The 13,340-nt window shown below is 44.4% G+C and overlaps 1 protein-coding gene across 6 annotated transcripts in view; it reads left to right on the plus strand.

The window, feature by feature from the left end:
* LOC121539271 (apoptosis-resistant E3 ubiquitin protein ligase 1) overlaps positions 1-13,340 on the plus strand; it is a 35,670-nt gene that overhangs the window by 2,128 nt on the left and 20,202 nt on the right. The window contains exons 2-4 of one of the 6 annotated variants that reach the window (XM_041847634.1): positions 658-735; positions 1,786-2,062; positions 2,611-2,779. In XM_041847634.1, the coding sequence (XP_041703568.1) occupies positions 1,915-2,062; positions 2,611-2,779 (317 nt within the window). In that variant the 5' untranslated portion in view covers positions 658-735; positions 1,786-1,914. Of the gene's footprint in view, positions 1-657; positions 736-1,785; positions 2,063-2,610; positions 2,780-13,340 lie in introns of those variants that run through there. The other 5 variants (XM_041847639.1, XM_041847635.1, XM_041847638.1 and 2 more) reach the window with 5 other exon arrangements.

The raw sequence follows: 13,340 nt of genomic DNA on the forward strand, positions 1-13,340 counted from the left end.
TAGAGCATGATCCTGCAGGAGCGTGTTACTGCTTTGAGCGAGTTTGCAGAGAACGACGTGTTGTCCAGGGTCACGCCAAGGTTCTTTGCACTCTGCGAGGGGGACACCGTGGTGTTGTCAACTGTGATCGAGGTCTTGAGCGGGTAGGCCTTCCCCGAGAGGAAGAGCAGCTCTGTCTTGTTGAGCTTGAGGAGGTGGGCCGACATCCAAGCTGCAGATTGTACCCCAGACAATGTGATATAACCAACGATTTTTGGTGTCCATTACTGGCCGTTACAGGAAAGCCCCATACAAACCACCGCCTTAGATTTTTTAACTAACCTGTTCATGGCGATACTTTTTTAACTGAATCGAGAACTAAGTATCTTAGAAATGTCCGTTTCCAGTTGCAAGTGGTTCTACAAAAACCAGCTTAAACTCAGATATTAAATCCATGTTTTGTACCACATGGAGGTTCATCGCCATCTTAGCTGCCGCACATCTAGCGTTTCCCAGCATCTTTACAGGAACTAGACATTGCTATGCAACGCAGCCACGTGTACTAGTAGATGACGGAGCATCAGTGCGACCAAAACAAAGATCTACATGCATGCAAGAGGCATATCTTACTCTGTACAAAACATGGATTTAATATTTTTCTGAATTTGTTTTCTGTAGAACCACCTGCAACTGGTATCCCTTCCATCTTGGCTGGGGGTAGCTGGCTGGCGGCTCAAGGTAGGCGTAGGGGGCCTGGTAAGTCTGAGCTGGTTGTTGGAATTGGGCCTGGTAAGGCTGGACTGGTTGCTGGCCCGGGGCCTGGGAAAGCTGAGCTGGTTGCTCCCTCCCCCATTGCGTTACCGTCCCGGGTTTCGGCACCATGAAAACTAGCTAAAAGAAACTAAGGGATGTGTGGGAGGCAATGCAATCGGTGTGTCTGCAAGAACACAAAGAGAGGGTAACCTTTTGAGCTTTTATTGAATTATGATGACAGTTGGGTGGATGGTTTCTGAAAATAAAACAAGGAATAGGCTACATCAGTACAACACATAGGAGTAGTAACCAAACACTATATATATATATATATATGTGTGTGTGTGTATGGTAACTCAACAAAGGACTGTATGAAAAGATAATGCTAGTGTAATGGCTAAGGCAAGCTAACAAAGGCTGTGGTCAAACAAAAGGCACACAAATCACACTGACCAAGGAAGTCAACGCCAAAAGGAACACTGACAAACTTACTCAGTAACTCATCCAGGTGAATGGAATATATTAGCATATCACACTACCAGTCTATGATGTATCAACACTGATTAGGTAAAGGTTTGTGGGAAGGAAGTCCCGCCCCTGCAGGAAGTGGGGGTGACTGGTGGTTGGTGGGGAGTCTGGAAGTAGGTGGGGAATTTTGTACACCAATCATTAGGGGGGCTGATAACAAATATGCATCTTGTGGGGATGTTGTTTTTGTACACAATCTATTTCTATGGGTGTTGCCAATACATCTAGTCTGTGTTTTTTGTCACTGTGGACTTAGGTGGTCTTTAGTTTAGATTATCTAATGAGACCTTTTAAGAACCTTGCCAGTTCAAGCGTATGTAATCTAGATTACATGTCCTACCCTCTAGTGTGAGACATTAACATTCATGCATGTCTTCTTGGTTATGCTGCTATTGCATAGTGAAAGCGTCTGAGTTGCAAGATGAGCATGGTCACAACTGTTTAATTGTCTTAGTCATTGTTTAGGCTAACCTTTCATGAGTTGCCCAACTTAAACCTGTAATGTTTTTGTTGTTGTTGCTATAGGTCTTTCCAAGTGAAGAAGCTGGAGAATGAGCATAATTTGAGACTTTATATTTTATTGTGCAGTATTTTGGACCTGGCCCAGCCTTTGTGAAGAGCAGAGGAGTCTGAGTCAGAGCTGAAGATGGTCTGATGGACCTCCGCTTTTTGCTGACTTTCCTCTTCTGCTCAGTCTCGTGGATTTTCTTCTGGGAAGTGCGCTGGAAGAAAGGCAAAGAAAATCAGATCGAAGAATGGATTCAAGGCCACGGTCTCTCCGAATACAAATACTTATTTGAAGGTCAGTTGAGAAAATATCAGACTCTTTGAGATGGTCCAGTGTTTATGAATGACATGGAACAGTTGCAGTTTGGCATCTCTGAACTATTGCTGATGTAAAGGAGCCAGAGGCGAATGTGATTGCATCCAAACACAGTAACATCTTCATTGATTTACTTTGTAGTTGATGCACAGCAATCCAGTTCTTTTACAACAAGGGAAATTGATTATCTTTGAATTTGCTCATCCATTGGAGTTTGTACAAAAGCCTACACAGTTCAAAGGACATTTTTTTGAATGTTCAGCCATTGGGTGAAATTCTTTAGCTCATCCTCTACCATTGAAGAGGTAGAGGTCTTGGTTTTAGGTTAGTGTAATTTCCCATAGCTCATGATGTTGTGGTTTCAGTGATTTAGGGTGTGCCTGTTTGCAGGTATGAGTATATTCTTATCTTGGCCTCATTTTGGTGATGTTGAGGTGAATTTCTTTATGATAAGGCAGGCTATAGACTAGATCCTTCTCTGCTCTGGCTGATTTGTCTGTGGTGTCTGCCTGTGCCTGTGTGTGTAGATGTGCAGACTCTGGAGGAGCTGTGCCTGAGTATTCTGACACGTCTGGAGGACGTAGTGAGAGAGAAGCGGCGCTGGAGGGACATCGCAGAGGCTCACATCCAGCTGCTGCGAGACTTTGCCTTCCAGGAGTGGCTCTGCTCTCAGAGCCTTGAGCACTACTATCATATGTAAGCATACCACCACCATGTTATCAGTGCCACTACACAAGCATACAACTACTTTTTACCAGCATAGTACTACCTACCTCTCACCTGTCATGGGCAGATTCAAACGCATCCCATAAACACAATTCACATTACTACATGATTCTGCACTACATTTAGCAGACGCTCTTATCCAGAGCGACTTACAGTTAGTGCACTAACATCTTACTGAATTCAGTCTTTTTGTGAAACACTGTGAGGTCCCTCTTTCACTTTCTCTCTTTTTCTGAGAAATAGGCTACATGGCTGAGAATAACAGCCGTGGAAGAGAGAGTGCTTTATACAGTGGGGAAAAAAAGTATTTAGTCAGCCACCAATTGTGCAAGTTCTCCCACTTAAAAAGATGAGAGGCCTGTAATTTTCATTATAGGTACACGTAAACTATGACAGACAAAATGAGAATTTTTTTTCCAGAAAATCACATTGTAGGATTTTTAATGAATTTATTTGCAAATTATGGTGGAAAATAAGTATTTGGTCACCTACAAACAAGCAAGATTTCTGGCTCTCACAGACCTGTAACTTCTTCTTTAAGAGTCTCCTCTGTCCTCCACTCGTTACCTGTATTAATGGCACCTGTTTGAACTTGTTATCAGTATAAAAGACACCTGTCCACAACCTCAAACAGTCACACTCCAAACTCCACTATGGCTAAGACCAAAGAGCTGTCAAAGGACACCAGAAACAAAATTGTAGACCTGCACCAGGCTGGGAAGACTGAATCTGCAATAGGTAAGCAGCTTGGTTTGAAGAAATCAACTGTGGGAGCAATTATTAGGAAATGGAAGACATACAAGACCACTGATAATCTCCCTCGATCTGGGGCTCCACGCAAGATCTCACCCCGTGGGGTCAAAATGATCACAAGAATGGTGAGCAAAAATCCCAGAACCACACGGGGGGATCTAGTGAATGACCTGCAGAGAGCTGGGACCAAAGTAACAAAGCCTACCATCAGTAACACAGTACGCCACCAGGGACTCAAATCCTGCAGTGCAAGACGTGTCCCCCTGCTTAAGCCAGTACATGTCCAGGCCCGTCTGAAGTTTGCTAGAGTGCATTTGGATAATCCAGAAGAGGATTGGGAGAATGTGATATGGTCAGATGAAACCAAAATATAACTTTTTGGTAAAAACTCAACTCGTCGTGTTTGGAGGACAAAGAATGCTGAGTTGCATCCAAAGAACACCATACCTACTGTGAAGCATGGGGGTAGAAACATCATGCTTTGGGGCTGTTTTTCTGCAAAGGGACCAGGACGACTGATCCGTGTAAAGGAAAGAATGAATGGGGCCATGTATCGTGAGATTTTGAGTGAAAACCTCCTTCCATCAGCAAGGGCATTGAAGATGAAACGTGGCTGGGTCTTTTAGCATGACAATGATCCCAAACACACCGCCGGGCAACGAAGGAGTGGCTTCGTAAGAAGCATTTCAAGGTCCTGGAGTGGCCTAGCCAGTCTCCAGATCTCAACCCCATAGAAAATCTTTGGAGGGGAGTTGAAAGTCCGTGTTGCCCAGCGACAGCCCCAAAACATCACTGCTCTAGAGGAGATCTGCATGGAGGAATGGGCCAAAATACCAGCAACAGTGTGTGAAAACCTTGTGAAGACTTACAGAAAACGTTTGACCTGTGTCATTGCCAACAAAGGGAATATAACAAAGTATTGAGAAACTTTTGTTATTGACCAAATACTTATTTTCCACCATAATTTTCAAATAAATTCATTAAAAATCCTACAATGTGATTTTCTGCATTTTCCCCCTCATTTTGTCTGTCATAGTTGACGTGTACCTATGATGAAAAGTACAGGCCTCTCTCATCTTTTTAAGTGGGAGAACTTGCACAATTGGTGGCTGACTAAATACTTTTTTCCCCCACTGTATCTGCTTTTTTGTCCACTTGGGGGCAGCATCCCCATTCATGGCTGGCTGCGCTTGGTGACATTGAGCTCAGGTGGCTGCAGGGTTTCAGAGCAGGGTTTCCCAAACTCGGTCCTTGCCATAAAATGGCTTTGGTCTTTTACCAAATAGGGCTATCTTCTGTATACCCCCCTACCTTGTCACAACACAACTGATTGGCTCAAACGCATTAAGAAGGAAAGAAATTCCACAAATTAACTTTTAACAAGGCACACCTGTTAATTGAAATGCATTCCAGGTGACTACCTCATGAAGCTGGTTATGAGAGCATGCCAAGAGTGTGCAAAGCTGTCATCAAGGCAAAGGGTGGCTACTTTGAAGAATCTCAAATATAAAATATATTTTGATTTGTTTAACACTTTTTTTTGGTTACTATATGATTCTTTCATAGTTTTGATGTCTTCACTATAATTCAACAATGTAAAAAATAAAGAAAAAGCCTTGAATGAGTAGGTGTGTCCAAACTTTTGACTGGTAGTGTATGTTCCCATTGATTTTTGAAAAATAGAACTTATAAATGCCTCATGAGCTAGATTCAACTGTCGTACCCCATCAGAACCCAAAATATAAGCTTGTTTTACTCCAATGTTTGTAAATTAGTAAGTGTAAACAAACACTTAAAATGTGGTTAAAAACTGTAATTTTTATCTCATGGATGGTCAGTCCTTGCATCCATAGCTCTGTCTATGAATTTGAGAGTGGTTACATTTCGCAGAGCCCCATCCTTCAGCTTTTTACCAAAACGGGGCTTTGCTATTGTTTCAACTGCTGATTGCTGCTTTAAGGGGCTGTTACACAGGTAGATGTTATGCAATGCTACATATGTGGGGGTAGCTCTCAGTGGACTGAGTTGAACTGTAATCAGACTGAACCTTTCTTTATAATAGCAGACCCTATTTTCTGTCTAATGTTTGAATACATAACACTTTTCAGTTGCATCACATTCAGATATTTCATTGTGATACATGGGCTAGTCATACAGAGGGGATTGTAAACTTCACATCCTCTTTGCAGATTTCTGTAGTACAGTATGAGCTCACCTCTGTCTGAGCAGTGACACTTACTCCCTACCTAAAGTAATGTATTGTAAACATGAGCAGCTGGGTTATAGTGGTTACTATACTGTGTTTATTGTGGCTACAGCAGCTGTCAACTCTGGGAAGCTTTTTCTCCTTGAGTAGATTACCCATATACCATTTAATCTGTCAGTGGAGGAAGCCATTTCATCATGCCTCAATACATACCACACTATCTGACTTTCTAATGTTTATATAAACCTTAAAGGGGCACTCTGCGAGAGCTACATCGATTTTTTAAAAAACATTTAAATTCATGATATATACCCATTGATTATTGAAGAATGTGACTTATAAATCCCTAATGAGCAGTTTTCTTACCCCATCAGAACCCAAAATATAAGCTTGTTTTACTCCTTTGTTTTCAAACAAAGTAATTGTAATTGGTTATATTTATCCAGCCCCATCCCTCAGCTATTTAGACCTCATCATCACTGGAGAAGTCCCTGCCTCAGACCTGGATGTACATGAGATAGGTGTATCTGACCATAGGGCCATGACAATGTCTGTGAGTACTCCTGCACTTCAACTCTGCCCTAAGCGCACTATTAAATTAAAAAACAAGTCCCTTGACACGTCCGTCTTCCAGGAGTCTGTTTGCCCTGCCCTACAAGCTGACTGTCATGAGTCCACCCCTGATGAGATGGTTGACCTGTATAACAGGACTCTAAAGAACAACTTAAACAGCCTTGCACCTGAAAATGTATCAAATCAAATCAAATCAAATTTTATTGGTCACATGCGCCGAATACAACAGGTGCAGACATTACAGTGAAATGCTTACTTACAGCCCTTAACCAACAGTGCATTTATTTTAAACAAAAAAAGTAAAAATAAAACAACAACAAAAAAAGTGTTGAGAAAAAAAAGAGCAGAAGTAAAATAAAGTGACAGTAGGGAGGCTATATATACAGGGGGGTACCGTTGCAGAGTCAATGTGCGGGGGCACCGGCTAGTTGAGGTAGTTGAGGTAATATGTACATGTGGGTAGAGTTAAAGTGACTATGCATAAATACTTAACAGAGTAGCAGCAGCGTATAAAGGATGGGGTGGGGGGGAAGTGCAAATAGTCCGGGTAGCCATGATTAGCTGTTCAGGAGTCTTATGGCTTGGGGGTAGAAGCTGTTGAGAAGTCTTTTGGACCTAGACTTGGCACTCCGGTACCGCTTGCCGTGCGGTAGCAGAGAGAAGTCTATGACTAGGGTGACTGGAGTCTTTGACAATTTTGAGGGCCTTCCTCTGACACCGCCTGGTATAGAGGTCCTGGATGGCAGGAAGCTTTGCCCCAGTGATGTACTGGGCCGTACGCACTACCCTCTGTAGTGCCTTGCGCTCGGAGGCCAAGCAGTTGCCATACAAGGCGGTGATGCAACCAGTCGGGATGCTCTCGATGGTGCAGCTGTAGAATTTTTTGAGGATCTGAGGACCCATGCCAAATCTTTTTAGTCTCCTGAGGGGGAATAGGCTTTGTCGTGCCCTCTTCACGACTGTCTTGGTGTGTTTGGACCATGATAGTTCGTTGGTGATGTGGACACCAAGGAACTTGAAGCTCTCAACCTGTTCCACTACAGCCCCGTCGATGAGAATGGGGCGTGCTCAGTCCTCTTTTTTTCCTGTAGTCCACAATCATCTCCTTTGTCTTGGTCACGTTGAGGGAGAGGTTGTTGTCCTGGCACCACACGGCCAGATCTCTGACCTCCTCCCTATAGGCTGTCTCATCGTTGTCGGTGATCAGGCCTACCACTGTTGTGTCGTCGGCAAACTTAATGATGGTGTTGGAGTCGTGCCTGGCCATGCAGTCATGGGTGAACAGAGAGTACAGGAGGGGACTGAGCACGCACCCCTGAGGGGCCCCCCGTGTTGAGGATCAGTGTGGCAGATGTGCTGTTACCTACCCTTACCACCTGGGGCGGCCCGTCAGGAAGTCCAGGATCCAGTTGCAGAGGGAGGTGTTTAGTCCCAGGATCCTTAGCTTAGTGATGAGCTTAGAGGGCACTATGGTGTTGAATGCTGAGCTGTAGTCAATGAATAGCATTCTCACGTAGGTGTTCCTCTTGTCCAGGTGGGAAAGGGCAGTGTGGAGTGCAATAGAGATTGCATCATCTGTGGATCTGTTGGGGCGGTATGCAAATTGGAGTGGGTCTAGGGTTTCTGGGATAATGCTGTTGATGTGAGCCATGACCAGCCTTTCAAAGCACTTCATGGCTACAGACGTCAGTGCTACGGGTCGGTAGTCATTTAGGCAGGTTATCTTAGAGTCCTTGGGCACGGGGACTATGGTGGTCTGCTTGAAACATGTTGGTATTACAGACTCAGTCAGGGACATGTTGAAAATGTCAGTGAAGACACTTGCCAGTTGGTCAGCACATGCTCGGAGTACACGTCCTGGTAATCCGTCTGGCCCTGCGGCCTTGTGAATGTTGACCTGCTTAAAAGTCTTACTCACATCGGCTACGGAGAGCGTGATCACATAGTCATCCGGAACAGCTGGTGCTCTCATGCATGCTTCAGTGTTGCTTGCCTCGAAGCGAGCATAGAAGTGGTTTAGCTCGTCTGGTAGGCTTGTGTCACTGGGCAGCTCGCGGCTGTGCTTCCCTTTGTAGTCTGTAATAGTTTTCAAGCCCTGCCACATCCGACGAGCGTCAGAGCCAGTGTAGTACGATTCAATCTTAGACCTGTATTGACTCTTTGCCTGTTTGATGGTTCGTCGGAGGTCATAGCGGGATTTCTTATAAGCGTCCGGGTTAGAGTCCCGTTCCTTGAAAGCGGCAGCTCTACCCTTTAGCTTAGTGCGGATGTTTCCTGTAATCCATGGCTTCTGGTTGGGGTATGTATGTACGGTCACTGTGGGGACGACATCATCGATGCACTTATTGATGAAGCCAGTGACTGATGTGGTGTACTCCTCAATGCTGTCTGAAGAATCCCGGAACATGTTCCAGTCTGTGCTAGCAAAACAGTCCTGTATCTTAGCATCTGCGTCATCTGACCACTTTTTTATTAACCGAGTCACTGGTGCTTCCTGCTTTAGTTTTTGCTTATAAGCAGGAATCAGGAGGATAGAGTTATGGTCAGATTTGCCAAATGGAGGGCGAGGGAGAGCTTTGTATGCGTCTCTGTGTGTGGAGTAAAGGTGGTCTAGAGTTTTTTTCCCTCTGGTTGCACATTTAACATGCTGGTAGAAATGAGGTAGAACGGATTTAAGTTTCCCCTGCATTAAAGTCCCCGGCCACTAGGAGCGCTGCATCTGGATGAGCGTTTTCCTGTTGATTAATGGCCTTGTACAACTCATTCAGTGCAATCTTAATGCCAGCATTGGTTTGTGGTGGTAAATAGACAGCTATGAAAAATATAGATGAAAACTCTCTTGGTAAATAGTGTGGTCTACAGCTTATCATAAGATACTCTACCTCAGGCGAGCAAAACCTCGAGACTTCCTTAGTATTTGATTTTGTGCACCAGCTGTTGTTTACAAATATACACAGACCGCCACCCCTTGTCTTACCGGAGTCAGCCGTTCTGTCCTGCCGATGTAGCGTATAGCCTGCTAGCTGAATGTTATCATTGTCGTCGTTCAGCCACGACTCGGTGAAACATAAGATATTACAGTTTTTAATGTCCCGTTGGTAGGATAACCGTAATCTTAAGTCGTCCACTTTATTTTCAAAAGATTGAACGTTGGCTAATAGGATTGATGGAAGAGGCAGTTTACTCGCTCGCCGTCGGATCCTTACAAGGCACCCCGATCTACGTCCACGATATCTCCGTCTCTTCCTCACGCGAATGACGGGGATTTGGGCCTTGTCGGGTGTCTGTATGATATCCTTCGCGGCCGCCTCGTTGAAGAAAAAATCTTCGTCCAATACGAGGTGAGTAATCGCTGTCCTGATATCCAGAAGCTCTTTTTGGTTATAAGAGACGATGGCAGAAACATTATGTACAAAATAAATTACAAATAACGCGGAAAAACACACATAATAGTACAATTGGTTAGAGGGCTGTAAAACGGCAGCCATCTTCTCCGGCGCTGTTTTTTCCATGCTCTCTGGTGAGGACCGTTCCAAGTATCCTTCCAACGGTCCTCCCCATGGTTCACAGAGGAGCTGCGTAGCATGAAGACCCATGGCCACAAGCTAGAGCGTCTGTGGAGAAGTACTGGCCTAACTGTCCACCTACCGGCCTATAAAGACCACCAGGCTTGTTATTTCAAAGCATTAAAAGCAGCCCACTCAATCTTCAACTCTGCCATGATAGACAACGACAGAGGAAATCCCAGGACTTTGTTTTTCACCATCAGTCGTCTTCTCCATCCTACAGACTCTGGCCCTCCCACTGCAACTACTGAACAATGCAACAGATTTGCTGAGTTCTTCATGGCTAAAATCAACACCATCTGAGAGAAAATTGTATCCTCCAACCCTAACCCCACTCTGGCTCCTCCTTCTTTTGGACCTTAGTGCTGCTTTCCACACAGTAGATCACACCATTCTACTGCAGCGTCTCAGAGAGCACACTGCCATCTGTGGGACTGCGCTAAACTCTAATCAATGTGCCGAATACAACTGGTGTAGACCTTACAGTGAAAACCTTAATTACAAACCCTTAATCAACAGTGCAGAGTTTTTAAAAAGTAAGTCAAAAACATTTGCTAAACTAAAGGAAAAATGGTAACACAATAAAATAACGGTAATGAGGCTATATACAAGGGATACCGGTACCGAGTCAATGTGCAGGGGTACGGTGTAGTCGAGGTAATTTAGGTAATATGTACATGTAGGTAGGGGTAAAGTGACTATGCATAGATAGTAAACAGAGTAGCAGCAGTGTATGTGAATATATGTGTGTGGTGTCAATATGCATGTGTGTGTTGGAGTGTCAGTGTAGTATGTGTGAGGGTGTGGTTAGTCCAGTGAGTGTACATCGAGCCTGTGCAAGAGTCTCAGTGCAAAAAATAAGAATAAATACAAATAAAATAAAGGGGTCAATGCAAATATTCTGGGTAGCCATTTGAATAACTGTTTAGTAGTCTTATGGCTTGGGGGTAGAAGCTGTTAAGGAGCCTTTTGGTCCCAGACTTGGCGCTCCGGTACCGCTTGCCGTGCGGTAGCAGAGAACAGTCTATGACTTGGGTAGCTGGAGTCTTTGACAATTTCTAGGGCCTTTCTCTGACACCACCTGGTATAGAGGTCCTGGATGGCAGGAAGCTCGGCCCCAGTGATGTACTGGGCCATACGCACTAACCTCTGTAGCGCCTTGCGGTCGGATGCCGAGCAGTTGCCATACCAAGCAGTGATGCAATCAGTCAGGATGCTCTCGATGGTGCAGCTGTATAACTTTTTGAGGATCTGAGGTCCCATGCCAAATCTTTTCAGCCTCCTGAGGGGGAATAGGTGTTGTTGTGCCCTCTTCACGACTGTCTTGGTGTGTTTGGACCATAATAGGACCTTTTAGTGATGTGGACACCAAGGAACTTGAAGCTCTCGACTGGCTCCACTACAGCCCAGTCAGTGTGAATGGGGGCGTGCTCGGCCCTCCTTTTCCTGTAGTCCATGATCAACTCTTTCTATAGGCTGTCTCATCGTGTCGTCGGTGATCAGGCCTACCCATGTCGTCAGCAAACTTAAAGGGAAATTTCACTCAAACTATCTTTTGGAGAAAAACAATCATTAGTCCACTGTTGATACAGTCCCAAAATGTTTTGCATATCAGCAGTCAAGTTATCAAGATATTGGTCTTTTAAGAAGCAAAGTGTCACCAGCCACATCATCATGATGATGCAAAAATGCATCATATGATGCAACACGTCATTTAGGCAGGTTACCTTGAAGTTCTTGGGCACAGGGACTATGGTGGACTGCTTGAAACATGTAAGTATTACAGACTGGGTCAGGGAGAGGTTGAAAATGTCAGTGAAGACACATGCCAGCTGGTCAGCGCATACTCTGAGTACGCGTCCTGGTAATCCGTCTGAATGTTAACCTGTTTAAAGGTCTTATTCACATCGGCTACAGAGAGCGTGACCACACAGTCATCCGGAACAGCTGGTGCGCTCATGCATGGTTCAGTGTTGCTTGCCTCGAAGTGAGCATAGAAGGCATTTAGCTCGTCTGGTAGGCTCGCGTCACTGGGTAGCTAGCAGCTGGGTTTCCCTTTGTAATCCGTGATAGCTTGCAAGCCCTGCCACATCTGACGAGTGTCAGAGCCAGTGTAGTAGGATTTGATCTTAGTCCTGTATTGACGCTTTGCCTGTTTGATGGTTCGTTGGAGGGCGTAGCTGGATTTCTTGTAATTATCCGGATTAGTGTCCCGCTCCTTGAACGCGGCAGCTCTAGGGGTGGCAGGTAGCCTAGCGGTTAAGAGCGTTGAGCGATTATCCGAAAGGTTGCTGGTTTGAATCCTCGAGCCGACTAGGTGAAAAATCAGTCTGTGCCCTTGAGCAAGGCACTTAACCCTAATTGCTCCTGTAAGTCACTCTGGATAAGAGCGTCTGCTAAATGACACAGATTTACAAACATTTCAAATGTAGCCTTTAGCTCAGTGCGGATGTTGCCTGTAATCAATGGCTTCTGGTTGTGATATGTACGTACGGTCACTGTGGGGACGACGTCGTCGATGCACTTATTAATGAAGCCGGTGACTGATGTGGTATACTCTTCAATGCCATCGGATGAATCCCGGAACATATTCCAGAAACAGTCCCAAAAGAAATCTAATAAATTGGTCACATACATATTTTTAGCAGATGTTATTGCTGGTGTAGGGAAATGCTTGTGTTCCTAGCTCAAAATGTGCAGAAGTATCTAACAATTCACAACAATACACACAAATCTAAAAGTAAAATAATGGAATTAAGAAATATATAAATATTTGGACGAGCGATGTCGGAGTGGCATTGACTAAAATACAGTAGAATAGAATACAGTATATACAGTACAGTCGTGGTCAAAAGTTTTGAGAATGACACAAGTATTGGTCTTCACAAAGTTCGCTGCTTCAGTGTTATGAGATATGTTTGTCTGATGTTACTATGGTATACTGAAGTATAATTACAAGCATTCCATAAGTGTCAAAGGCTTTTATTGACAATTACATTAAGTTTATGCAAAGAGTCAATATTTGCAGTGTTGACCCTTGTTTTTCAAGACCTCTGCAATCCGTCCCGGCATGCTGTCAATTAACTTCTGGGCCACATCCTGACTGATGGCAGCCCATTCTTGCATAATCAATGCTTGGCGTTTGTCAGAATTTGTGGGTTTTTGTTTGTCCACCCGCCTCTTGAGGATCTACCACAAGTTCTCAATGGGATTAAGGTCTGGGGAGTTTCCTGGCCATAGACACAAAATGTCAATGTTTTGTTCCCTGAGCCACTTAGTTATCACTTTTGCCTTATGGCAAGGTGCTCCATCATGCTGGAAAAGGCATTGGTCGTCACCAAACTGTTCTTGGATGGTTGGGAGAAGTTGCTCTCGGAGGATGTGTTGGTACCATTCTTTATTCATGGCTGTGTTCTTAGGCAAAATTGTGAGT

This window comes from Coregonus clupeaformis, chromosome 25, assembly GCF_020615455.1.
Source record: "Coregonus clupeaformis isolate EN_2021a chromosome 25, ASM2061545v1, whole genome shotgun sequence".
Taxonomy (NCBI): Eukaryota; Metazoa; Chordata; class Actinopteri; order Salmoniformes; family Salmonidae; genus Coregonus; species Coregonus clupeaformis.